At 33.2% G+C, this 13,483-nt stretch overlaps 1 protein-coding gene across 1 annotated transcript; it reads right to left on the reverse strand.

Annotated features, from left to right (window-relative positions):
- Positions 1–6,452: 6,452 nt before the first annotated feature.
- Positions 6,453–8,767, reverse strand: LOC111021843 (gibberellin receptor GID1C). The gene is made up of 2 exons (XM_022298931.2): positions 8,535–8,767; positions 6,453–8,000 (listed from the first exon to the last, which is right to left on the reverse strand). The coding sequence occupies exons 1-2, from the start codon at positions 8,574–8,576 to the stop codon at positions 7,002–7,004; spliced, it is 1,041 nt and encodes a 346-aa protein (XP_022154623.1). The 5' UTR covers positions 8,577–8,767; the 3' UTR covers positions 6,453–7,001.
- Between the last annotated feature and the right edge of the window lie 4,716 nt (positions 8,768–13,483).

Genomic DNA, 13,483 nt, shown 5'->3' on the forward strand with positions numbered 1-13,483 from the left:
ACCAAACCTAGTTAATGATGCAGTTTAGATAATATACTCTCTCTAGCAAACTTCAATATCATGAGTTTAGGAAAGAACAGGCTGAGAAGCAGCCCTATTCCCTTAGTCAGGTTTGAAGGTGAACGAGTAATCTCTGAATGAATCATTTAACTCCCTATAACCTTTGAGGGAGGACTCTAATGCGTGACCTGATTGGTGGAGTTTCTCGTAGCATATTTCGAAGGTCAACCCTCAACCTAAAGGTTACACCCAGGAGCTATCACCAAGTAATGAAGTTTCTGACGTTATTATATGGGGTAGGAATAATCAAAGAAGAACAGTGAGTTTCTTGTGAATGTTACTACACACCCCTGAAAGCTAGTTCATATGATTGGCTTGACAGTTACAACAAATAGCAAATCAGTAGTCAATGAGTAGCTAACCAGAACTTTAAGAGTTCAAAACCAACCAATCCAACAGAGGTCTTGGCTTAATATGGGAAGGTCCATACGAAGTCACCAAAGTAGTCCGACTAAGCATCTATACCATAACCAACCAGCACGACGAAATCGTTCCTCAATCATAGAATGTCAAGTACTATAATAAATATTATATCTCGTTATATTTTGTTTTAGTCATGTAAACGTTTGTTGGTGGTCAAACTCGGATTCGACACGTGTAAGCATAAAACTCAGTTCGAATTAACCACGTTACAGAACATATCCAGTACCCATCGACATGATCCATACCGAGTTAAGATAAAGGAAGATATACCTATTGACCTGGAAAATCCAACCTCGAGTCTGACCACCCACCTGAGGTTCCAACGGCCATAACCACCAGTCGTAACAACCAAACGACTTTGTCTCCCCTGCCTGCCTATAAATGAGACGCTCCACCCCATTATCAGGTGCGTTATTTCCTTTAAGAACGACTTAAATAGTTTGAGCTAGCAACTAACTTGGGCGTTGAAGTGTTTGTTCCCTATGGAGGTTCACTTGTGAGCACCTCGAAAGCTCGTCCTCGTTAGCACGTGACTGACCTGTGAGCTCGGGGGAAAACAACATCAACAACATTCTTTCATTTTTATCAAACATATGTTATTTCACTTTAAATAATTAATTTGAATAAAAATATTTTGTTTTTTTTTTTGAACGTGTACTCCAGCAAGCCTTTAACATCCCACAGATAGGGAAATAAAATAAGTCGGGCCGACCAAGTAAACCCTAGAAGGACTTGGTGGTGCCAGGACTTTACAAGTAGAGCTGGCCAAGTAAACCTGAAATAACTTGGTTGTACCAAAACTCTATAAGTCGAGTTGATTAAGTAAGCCTAAGAAGAACTTGGTTGTGTCAATGCTCTAGAAACCTGATTGAAGAACCTAGAAAGGACTTAATTATGGTCGATGGATAATTGTAGCTAATTGAAGAATCTAAAAAAGACTTAGGACCCATGAAAAAATCGATTCGATTAAGAAACCTAAATAAAGAACTTAATTGTAGTTAGTAAACAAACTGAACTGACCAAGTAAACTTGATAAAGATTTAGTTGTGTCGAAGCTCTACAAGCTGAGCCGACCAAATCGACCAAGTAAAATTGAGAAATACTTGGTCATGCTAGAGCTGTACAAACCAACCTGACCAAGTAAACCCGATAAGGAGTTGGTCGTGCCAATCTCTACGAGCCAAGCTGTCGAGCACAAATCTCCTAGGGTCAAACCCGTGAGCCTTTGCCATAAGTCAAGTTCTTGGGCATAGGCTATAAGGTCAAGCCCATAAGGTCGAGTCTTATGTGGCAAACATCCCATGGGCTGAGCAGCCACCTAGTAGCTGAACAACACATGAGATGGAGTTCTTACTCCGCCCAATATGAAAGGATGTTTGTTGAGATTTCACGGTTTGCCCAAATTTAGTTAGCAATGAGGACAGAAAGATCACAATGTTCACATTAAAAATTTACATGAGGAGATTATGAGGTCAGTTGCCCTCAAAGAACCAACTATGTCTGTTACAACAGGGGTGCAACAACCCATGAGGAGTAGATATATATGAAGATAATTAATTTCTCAGACCATACCGAAACCTATCCAATTTTAGACTCAAATTAAACTAACTTAAGTATCGAAGTGAATTTGACAAACCCCACCCACCTAATTTTTTCTCTTGTGCGGCGACCTCGATCACATTCTCTACCACCACCTCTGGTGTTCCATTTCACTTCTAATTGGTTGATGCCTACACAACCAGCCAACTCAATGTTCATTCAAAATTACTCCAAAATCTTTTGCACCTAAACATGGTTGTCTTTGGTAGTTTTCAAATTTGTAATCTAACATCCTCTTAGAATGGAGCCGTACACACATGGTTTTGTGGATTTAGTGTATCTGAGATGAGAAGTTGAGAGATTTAGAAGAACCTTTTAAACTTATTTCTAAAGCTGGCCATTACAAGTATCCCTTTGTGTGAATCAAAAGTGGTCCCTTTGGCACATATAAGTCCAAAAACCCAACAACGATCCCTTAGTATGAGATGAGGCATTTTTCCCTTTAAAGACAGCCAAATCTTTGTATTTTCTACCATTCCTATCTCCATATAAGGCATTCAAGAATGGACCAATCAACCAACTCATTCTTAATCCAATGATGTGGAAGGCCTTGTTTGTTCTATTGTAATTACTAGCCTGCAAGTGGAGGCCCTTCCCTCTGTCACACTTGTCTCTTGATTTGTCCCACCAAACATGGCTTTTTCCAAAGGTGGCTGCCAAAAGTTTACTTGGTCATAAATAGCTGTCATATGACACAAGGTTAAATTGTAAAAGGTATAAAATTTATATGCCTCAACTATGTCCATTGAATCAATTAAAATCTTGAAATTTTCATAAGTGATCTGTTAGAATATCGTTAATAAACAATTCTCTTGCACGTGTATAGACTTCTTTAAATGCAAGTTGAGTGAAATATTAGAGATAAACGTTGGAGTTAAAGTGGGGTGTAGCAACTTTCATCAAAAATAAAACTAGAGGAAAAAAAAAAGATGAAAAACGAACCATGTTGATGAAAACTACTACCACCCACTTGATTAACATTTCTCTTTAATATTTGGTTAAACTTACATTTAAAGCAACCTACACATGTGATAAAGTTTTATTAATAATTTATCCAGACAAAAATGATAATGAATGGTATAAAAAAGTTTAGAGTTTTAATTTATTCAACTTAAATAGTTTATGGGTATAACTTCATTTTTTTTTCCAGTTATAAAATTTGTCATCCATGATTATATCTAAACTTTAAAAAGTTTTAATAGATTTAAATACTATTTTTGTTCAGTTTTGTATTATTTTAATCTTTTACTTTCAAAATATTAATTTTGGTTCATATACTTTTCAGTTTTTGTCCATTTTAATTAATCTCTATGTTTTCAAAATGTCTATCTTTTATCCTTATACTTTTGAAAAAGTGTTCATTTTGGTCCTTGTTTGCACAATTCTTTTACAAATTTTTCAAATAATACAAACATTTTAGTACAAAGTTATGATTATATTTCAAGAAATTTATTGGGTATAGTATTTTATTGTAATTGTTACAAAAAAATATAAAAAGGAAAATGAAGGGATTAAAACAAACGTTTCAAAGTGAAAGGCGTGAAATGAACCAAATCGAAGAATAATGATCAAAGTGAACATTTGAAAACTACATTGATCAAAATTAATAAAAGCTAAAATTACAGGAACCAAAATATAGTATTTAAACCTCTTAATTATTGTTACTTAAATTTGTTGAGTGACAAATTAATTTGACTAATAGATGAATAGGTTATGATTTGGTTGAATGTAAAACATTAGATCATAGGTCAACTATATAAAATAAGGGGAGTGGTAAAAAAATGGATGGATTGAGAGGTGTATACATTTTAAAACATACTGTCCTTGTTTTATCTACTTGACCTATTTTCTTATGTTACGTCTTACTAAGTCATTAATCATTAGTTTCATAGACTTGTCACATCAACATTTTAATGACAATGTTAGCCACCAAAACTTATATGAATCAAAATAACCAAAATTTTGTGAAAATTCAATTGAAACTATTTAAAGTTTAAGATAAAATTGATATAATTATAAGAGTTTCTGAACTAAATTTATTATATAACCTAAAAAAGGGTTTAAATCTAATTTGATTCTTCACTTTTAGTTTATTCAATTTTACATTGAAATTTTAAAGTGTCTATTTTAGGCCCTATTGACAATGTCCTTCTTTCTCCGTTTTTGTTTTTTAAAATTATGCTACTCTATCTCAATTTCATTGGTGGGATTTTACCATTTTAAAATACTTATTTGAGTTTTAAAAAGCCAATTTTTAAAAATAAAAACAAAATTAAAAAAAATTATTATTATTATTTTTGAAATTTGACTTCGATTTAAAGTAGATAAGATAGCAAAGAAACAGGGAAGGGTGAAGCCAATTTTTTAACAATAGAAAATAAGAAACAAAATAATTATAGAGTATTAGTCTGTAACAGATGAATTTATGTTGGCTTGCATTGAGTTCCAAGCTAACTGGTTGAGATGGATATTAGGCATCAGAGGAATGGAAAGTAAAATAATAGTCGGTGTTATAGGAAGAAAATAGAGATCAGGTAAGTGGGTCAGGACCCAGCAACCCAGATAGGCCATAGCCGACCAGACGATGAGTTAATGCGCATGAGACCTCCGTCTAGATCTTCTGAGTGTATTAGGATTCAACTTAGGTAAATCTTAAAACGAGAGTAAGCTAAACCCTACCTAAAAGTATGCCTAAAAATCCTCCCGATCTTAATGCTATTCGGTTAGAATTCGAGCATCAACAGTTGGGACTCTAAAATAATTTTTTTTTTAATTTAGAAATTTAAATAGGTTCCAAAATAAAATAAATATGAAATAAACCTGATAGGCAAATATAAATTTTATGGAAGAAATATGGATCTTCCACTAGACGCTTTTGAAGGCATCTAGTAAATTTAGAAAGAATTTTGAAAATTAAATATTATTTTATTCCCGTAATTTCGACTTGCTCCATTTATTCTATGAAAATGGGAATAAATGGTAGAATTAATTATTGTGACCCCTTTTAAACTTCGTAATCACTAAGGTTATTACCATATTACTTTAGAAAAAAAACATTCTAATCTACATATATACATATTTTTCTTAATACAACAAGTTGAAAGTACGAGGTTAAAACTTCCGCCATCAAGAAAGGTAAACAATTTCTTTTCATCTAATCTAAACAAATTTAACTCACTTGGACAAAGTAAAAGGTAAATAGAAAAAAAAAATCGCTATTCCCTCTATTTGCCAAGAATTATATACAAATAATAATAATAATAAATAACTATTACCAAACAATTTTATTTTGAAGAATAAAGATTTTTGTCAAAGATCTAAATATTTTGGTCCACTACAGAAAAGTCAGAAATTGAATTTAAGAAATAAAATGTAAAATCCGATTTTGGCCTTCAAAACTTTCATACTTCCTTTTTAATTCATATATTTTCAAACCTTCTATTTTAATTCCTAAACTTCCAAATAAATATTTTATTTTAATCCTGAACTTTTCATAAAAGAATTATATATTGTTCATGTTAATTTCCTAAACCAATTGACATAGACCCAAATTCGGTTACCGACATATTTGTGTAGATATGTATTCATCAATAAATAAACAAAGGACCTGCAATCACTGACTAAAATAATCGTTACACATAATTGAGGAACTAAATAGGATATTTGAAAATTTTATGAATAAAATGAAATAATGATGAAAATTTTCAGATAAGAAAAAGCAATTAAATTGCTAAACATTTAAGTTCGTATCTCTTTAAAAAGTGTCTAATAAGTCTCCAAATTTATAACTTTATATCCAAAATGTCCCTAAATTTTAAAAATGAATAATAAGTATTTCAACCTTCAATTTTGTTTCTAACATGTGTATATTTTCAAAAAATGTTGAATAAGTTAAGGATTATCGGACAAAAAAAATTAAAACTTTAAGAATATTAAATACTTTTTAAAGTTCATAAATTTACGAGACATAGGGACTAATAGTGTCAGTAAACAATATATATATATATATATAATAAAAATAAATAGGTAAATCTCCGGTAATAAACTTCCCTTCCATTTTCCCATCCATATGTAAGACAGCTTAAGATTCTTTACTAAAGCCTTAAAGAAAAATAGCTAAAGATTTTGAACAAATCAAAGCAATTTTATTGAAAATAATACAAAAGCTTCACTCAAGAGTTAACTCCATTTCTAGCATCTCTTCATAAAATTATGTGGCAAAAAACTCTTCACTCCCAACTTCACAAGGCTTCTACACTTTCACTATGCTATCGAAGACGATCGACCCAAAACGAATTACGAATAACCAAAAATAACGAAAAAGGATGAAGAAGCTCTTGTGCAAAATGAACATATACAATGACCAAGAGTTAAAATAAGCAAACTTTTTCCATATATTCTAGAACATGTATATAAACATATAGAATCACAATATCATGGATGTTTCCACAACCATGTTCTGAAAATTATATATATATATATATATATCATCACTAAGCAGGAATGAAACCAAGCTACCGAAAAAGTTACCCGTAAACTTGGATCGTTTCCTCTACGTCGCGTTGCAGCGAGATGCCAGCGCGGGTAATGTTAAACTGCAACTCTGCTGCACTTAGAAGCTATGCTGCTCTTGCTGCCATAAGAGAGCCATAGCAAACAGTTACCTCCAAAATCTAGAAGAAGATAGCAACCCGGTCCAGCTAGATGCTGAATCGTCGTAACTTCGAGTCTGGTGACCGAGTTTCAGCCATGTTTTACACCAACAAGAGCCAGACCCAAAGGGGAGAAGACAAATAACATGATAATCAACAAAATGGTAAGTCGTATTACTACACAATCTTATAAAACGACCTCTCTTATCGCGAGAGGAATGTTATGGTTCTGTTAGATACGGCTGCGTGTAGATAGTGTCAACTCTATTAATAGTCAGATCTCACAAATTCACTTATCTCGTCCATGACGGTATAGAAGTGATCGGTATTCGGTAGCAAATAGAAGCCAATGGTTGCCTGCTCAAGATACAAAAGTTTCACTTCTTGGCCATCCTTCTCAAGCCCTTTGGCATAAGCCAATTGCCAGTCCTGGACGAGATCTAAACCAGCCACCACGACGAGGCTCTTCGGGAACTTGATTCCTTCGAGGCTATTACCCCTCGGGCCGAAGGGATTACATGCTGGATGGTCTCTATCTTCTCCTTCAGGGAGGAAGGCCCTCCAATACCAGTCTCTATCCCGGATGGTGACGAAATACTTTCCATCCAACCGAATCTCAGATTTAGTTCTTTCCTGTCCTCCAAACATTGGATTAAGAAGTATATTGCCGAATACTTCGATTCCCGACTTTATTGCTCTTGATGCAACATGGTGTACAATGTTTCCACCCGAACTATCGCCAGCCAAATAAATGTACGTTTTCGAGTCTTTACTTTGAAGCCATGACCTCGAATGTACCCACTTGAGTGCAGTCCATCCATCATCATAAGCACATGGATACCGATTTTCAGGTGCACGCCTGTAATTCACAGAGACAACAACAGCCTTGCAAAGACTGACCAATCGACGACATAGAGTGTCGTAGATAGCACTATTAGCAGACGAATGCGCAAAGCTTCCACCATGAAAGAAAACAATAACAGGGACCACGACCTCAGAATCCACAGGCTTCTCAAGATCAACAATGTTTGTAGTCTGAGGTTCGCCTCCATTGGCAGGGCGATATATTCTACAAAGGAGGCTCGTAGCGCGATCGATAATGACATCAAACGAGAAAGCCCCATCAACAGCGTTAGCATTGGCTGGGACTTTCCGGTCAAGAAACTCTGCCAAATGCCGATTGAAGGTCCCATCAGGACGACGAAGAAGATTGTAAGCCAACTTAAAGTTGGAAATGAGAACCCAGGTATTTAGTGGAACCACCATCTATGCATCAAACAACAATATTCAAAACAATCTCAGAAATTCACCAAAACAAAAACCCCAAATCCCCAAATCAAATCACTAAAAACTCTCTCTCGACAGGGCATTTCAAAGATTAGCACAGAATGGAACTAGAATCAGAGTCACAGCACACATTCAAGAACAGAGAAAGGAGAGCTAAAACAAAGCTAAAGAAACAGTGCCCATTTCACCTAAATGTTGAGATTGAACTTCAAGAACAACATATAAAAACTCGAAACACTCATAAAATCTGTCGGCCAATCCCTACTCAACATCAAGCTAAGCAAAAATAAAAACAAATAAAATAAAGACTAAACGAATATGCTTTCAGATCAACCCCAAAACCTAAAAATCACAAGCCCCCAAAAAGGGGGGGAAAAAGGAACAAAAACAGAATCAGAGTCAACGATTGATCAGCCAATAATAGAAAGAAACACACCACAAAAACGACGCGACCCAAATGGGGAGGAACAAAATTGGCAAAAAAAGATAAAATCAATTAAATCAAACCATTACCCTCGACTCGTTGAGATTGATTTCACTACTTCCAGCCATCATCGAATCGAACCCACCAAGAACAAAAAGAAAAAACACAAAACCCCTTCAATAAACCCCCTCCGGCGACCCAACGGATTCAAGATCTCGAAATGGAAGCAAAATCCGAGCTCAAAATCGCGAACCCATTGGAGGAAGAGCCATTTGCCGCGTAACTTGGGGTCTCTGAGGCTCCAACTCTGAAGAAAGAAGGATCAATAAGAGAGGGCGAAGGATAAGACTTGGCGGCGCATGTTAGCGGGAGAAGGAAGGGAAAGGCTAAAGTGCGCCGTGGGAAGAACCCGGACGAGAGAGACGACAAATTGAGAGGCCGAAAGAAAGCCTGTTCAGTGGGACCGCCCAATCCAAAATTTAAGTGTAATTAAATTTTTTTTCCTATGGTAAATATTTATGACGTAATAAATGGCATTTTTAAATGTTTTTTTTAGGAGATTTAGATTACTTTATTATTATTATTATTTCATACGAGAGATCGAGGGGAGAGGACACTGAGCTTTCCCGTGCGCGCGTGCGTGCGTGCTGGCTGACGAGAGAGCACGTGACGACAGTGGACGGGCTCTGCAGAATTACTATTGTGCCCTTGTGTTCTTTCTGATCTACTAAAATAACCTTTGGCTTTTTGGTATTATTCATATTAGAAAATTTTTCAAATAATAAAAAGAAAAAGCGTTTGTTGCAGTGAGAAGACAAAAATTTTGTTTTAAATCGGTTCTTTTACTTTTAACTTTTATCTTCTTTTTTTTTCATCTATTTTCAATATGTGTTTGTCAATTTGATCTATGTATTTTTATCTTTATATTTTTAAGTTTATTGAATATTTTATTTATTTAATTTTTTTTTTGCATTGGATTCTTTTATTAATTACAAAAAAAAAGAACAATTTGAAAGAATGAAAGTTGGAAGTACTGTAAAATAGACAAAATTTAAAAATTTGGTGATCAAAACACAATTAAATCCAAAACTTCCTTCAAAATATTCTTTTTTACTTCTAAACTTCGCAAAGATGAATCAACTTTTACCTAAAATTTTTAATTTTATCTATCTTAGACTTTAGGTTGGGATAAATTGCTGCGAAATCTTACCTCATATTTAAGCTTTCATATAAAGAATTGTTAAAAAAAAATAACAATAATTCTCGAGTTTAATGGACAATAACACAAAGGAAACTAGTTAGAAATTGGTGAAGTTTTAAATAACTAAACAAGCACTCTAATGTTTGTTGAAAGTGGTGAGTTTTGAGAGATTTACTTAATTGGTAATTTTGTGCATTTTTTATGCATTAATTTTTAGGTCCGTAATTAATGTGTTTCGAAAGATTTTTACATTATTTTCTATTAAAATTAATGTGTGAATGCACCTCAAGTTCGAAAAGTTGTAATACTCATTCAAATTTAAAATTCAATGGGATGAAATTGAAAATTTATAGTAGAAGTTGGTTAATTCTTTCAAGATTAAGATTAAGATGTTAGTGGGTTGGAAGTCAACTTTTTTCACATATCGCACATCTAGATCTGATCTCCAAGAAAGTCACATCAAAACACCATTACTTTGGGAGACCAGGAATTCGGAGGCGTCCACTTTCCACCACTTCGATTCTGGTTCCATGATCTCTAGAGTATGTCATAGTCTCAAGAGAGGATATCGCGGATGCTTAATACACATGATCTTCGGGGCACATTATGATCTCAAGTGACAATGTCGCACGCAATATTAATGTCCAGTCGTGAGCTGTCTATAAATTCTGATGGTAAATTGGCTTATAGGTATGTGTAAATCTCGATTTGAAGTTGAGAGGAAATTAGTTTGGACCTCTACTGACTTGAACGTCGGGGTGTTCACTCTTTTCTTGTAGGTTTTTTATTAGTTGGAATTCATAAAACGTTTGAGTGGAATTTCATGCTCAAATATAATAGAAGTAAACATTGATTTTTTTTTCCAAAAAATATTATCCAAAATTATCTTTGAAATATATATTTTAAAAGAAACAATGAGTTGGAAATTCTTAATTTCCTTTCTGCTAAAAATAATCTTTATTTTCATTTTAGATACAAAAACGGTTAAAATTGTTTATTTTAATCCACTAACTTTCATTAAGTTCACATTTGGGTCTTACAGCAAAATTAAAAATGATACCAAACACTACACATAGATAATAAATAGTGTTACATCATACTTTCAATAACTTAGAGTAAGACTATAGATGAAAATTAACGTATTAAAATGATCAAAATAAAAAGGATAAAAAATATTCATTAAAATAAAATTTCAAAATTTTCCGAAAATAAAAATTCAAAACCAAAATAATATTTTTATTATTTTTAAATATGTAATTAAGTATACATACTCTCAATAATTAATAAAATAATTTCATTTAATCAGTAAAGCCAAAAAAAAAAAAAAACAATAATACTATTGTTGACTTTTGTTCTTGTTTTTTTTTTTTTTTCATTTTGAGTTTTTTAACAAATTTCCATGACAAGCTTAGCTTATTTGAAAAAGATATTTACTACCATTTTAAAAGTGATTGTTCGATCCTACCCAGTAATGGTTGAATTCAAAAAATATATTATTCCACATTTTTTAGTGGAATAATTAATTCCTTTAAATAGTAACTTTGATGGATAGAATTTAGCATGAGTTACGTCTTGAGTTTTCAGATTTTCTTTTTTCTCTTTTTTAAGTATTTGTTATCGAAATATTTATGCGGATTCAATTGACTCATCCACTAATGAACCTGATATTAACTCATCCACTCAACACGATCATTGGAATCTAACTTTAATGCAGTGAAATAATATTTCACATAATCTAGTTTCTCAAAAAGGTTTTATATATATCTCATCCTTACCCCAATTTAAATATAATAGAGAAATAATATTTCACGTCATCTAGTTTCTTGAAATGGTGTTATATATTTAATCCTTACCCCAATTTAAAAATGCAAACAAAACTTATCAAATTACATGGCAGTTAAAAATATCAACTCAATAAGATAGTATTGTAGGAACGCTTCATTATTCTATTATTTCAATTAATTATAACAATAACAATAGGGATTTGATAAAAAAAAAAAATTGAAACATTTAACGAAGAAATTGAAAATCTCTAAAATATTTGAGACAAAATTGCATTATTCTATACCTTCCGAGAATACATCATCACATATACATTTTGTCCATTATAACAAAAGTATGAACCAAAATTTTTAACATATATATTTAAATATTAATCATAATAAATGTTTTTTTTATATATATAAATCTACAATAATGTTTAATTTTAATATATTTGTGAAAATAATTAAAAACATTTTTGGATTTTATTCATTATAACACTTAACATTTTGTGGTGGTGGAGTCTATGATTCGATAAGATAGCTCTAGCAATCGTTGCCTTCCTAGTTCATGCCATTTAATATATTTTTTTTTAAACTTATCCAATTTCATATATATTTTTAATATTAAGAAAAGAAATCAAATTGAAGGAAGAAATCGAAAAAAGTTAATAAATATTATATACATAGGAAGCAAATATGCACTGCACGTCTTTTTAATATTTAAAAATAAAATTATTCAATCGAAAATAAAAATGAACTTGAACGGAGTTCTAAAATTATACTAATAATTGCTAAAGTGAGCATAGTTGAGTGGTAATTGACATATATCTCAAATCGAGAGGTTGTAAGTTTGAATTCCACCCCACATGTTGTACGATTTTTGAAGGACTAAGAGCATCCATCCCGCCCCTCTTCCATGGTATCAGAGCTCTTGGCTCACACCCTCTTCCTTTCTTCCCTCCACCATCACCCAATACCAAACTTTCATCTTCAAAATGCACTTCATGTCTCAGAGCTAACAAAAAATCTTTTTAAGTATCTCTAAGCTTACTAAAGATAATCGTATGTGATTACGTTGAATTTCACTTTGATAAATGTTTCGTGGAGGACAAAGCTACCAAGAAGGTACTGCTATCAGGACGGTTAGAGATGGCTTTTATCACCTTGATTTGCCAACCTATCAACAACCCATGGCAAACAACCATCAACCCACATCTCTTTATTGCTCTAGTTCTCATCATGCCAGTAGTCTCCAGTTTCTCATGTCTTGTATTACTTCTATTTAAGGTGTATGACACAAATGTATGAGTCACCCATCTCATGGAGTCCTTAGTCCTTGGTCAAGTCTTCAAATTTTACAATTCTGGTTTGAAAATTAATGAAAAGTCTCAATTTGTAATGCTGGTTGGTTAGGAAAATCACATGCTCTACCCTTCCCATCCTCACAGTCACATGCCAAAAATCCTCTTGAATTAATACATACTAATCTTTAGGACGAGCACCTCATCTCTCAAACGAAGGTTCATCTCTTTTTCTTGATGACTTTACCCGCTTCACCCACATATATCCACTTAAAACCAAAGGTGAAGCCTTAACCTCCTTCCTTTCGTACAAATCTCTTATTGAAAACTAGTTTAATCATAAAATAAAAACGTTACGTGTTGAGTGTTGATTGGGGAGGTGAATTTCAATCCTTTGTTCCTCATCTCTCTAAACTTGGTATTAATTTTCAACACCCTTGCCCTCACACAAGTGCACAAAATGGACGCATGGAAAGAAAACATGGACACCTAGTTAAATGGGTCTTACCCTCCATGCTCAACCATCCATGTCTCTTACCTTCTAGTGGAATGCCTTCTCCACAGCAGTTTTCATCATTAATAGGCTTCCCACCCTAGTCCCTGACAACTTATTTCCTTTTTAGGTAGCCATTAACAAAATCCCTTATTACAGATTCCTTAAACTCTAACTCTCTTTGGCACTGCTTGCTTCCCATGTATTTGTAGTGCACTCAGTGAACTATATTTTATAAGATTTATATGTGAATTAATTGTTCGTTTTTTTTCTTTATAAT

This window comes from Momordica charantia (assembly GCF_013281855.1).
Source record: "Momordica charantia cultivar OHB3-1 chromosome 6 unlocalized genomic scaffold, Mcharantia_2.0 BLBB01000006.1, whole genome shotgun sequence".
In the NCBI taxonomy this organism is placed as follows: Eukaryota; Viridiplantae; Streptophyta; class Magnoliopsida; order Cucurbitales; family Cucurbitaceae; genus Momordica; species Momordica charantia.

Excerpts from the sequence above, each read along its gene's own strand:
- LOC111021843 (XM_022298931.2), bottom strand. The coding sequence starts at position 8,576 with ATGATGGCTGGAAGTAGTGAAATCAATCTCAACGAGTCGAGG. Across the intron at positions 8,001-8,534 it reads TCAATCTCAACGAGTCGAGG|ATGGTGGTTCCACTAAATAC; the intron begins GTAATGGTTTGA and ends TTTGATGCATAG.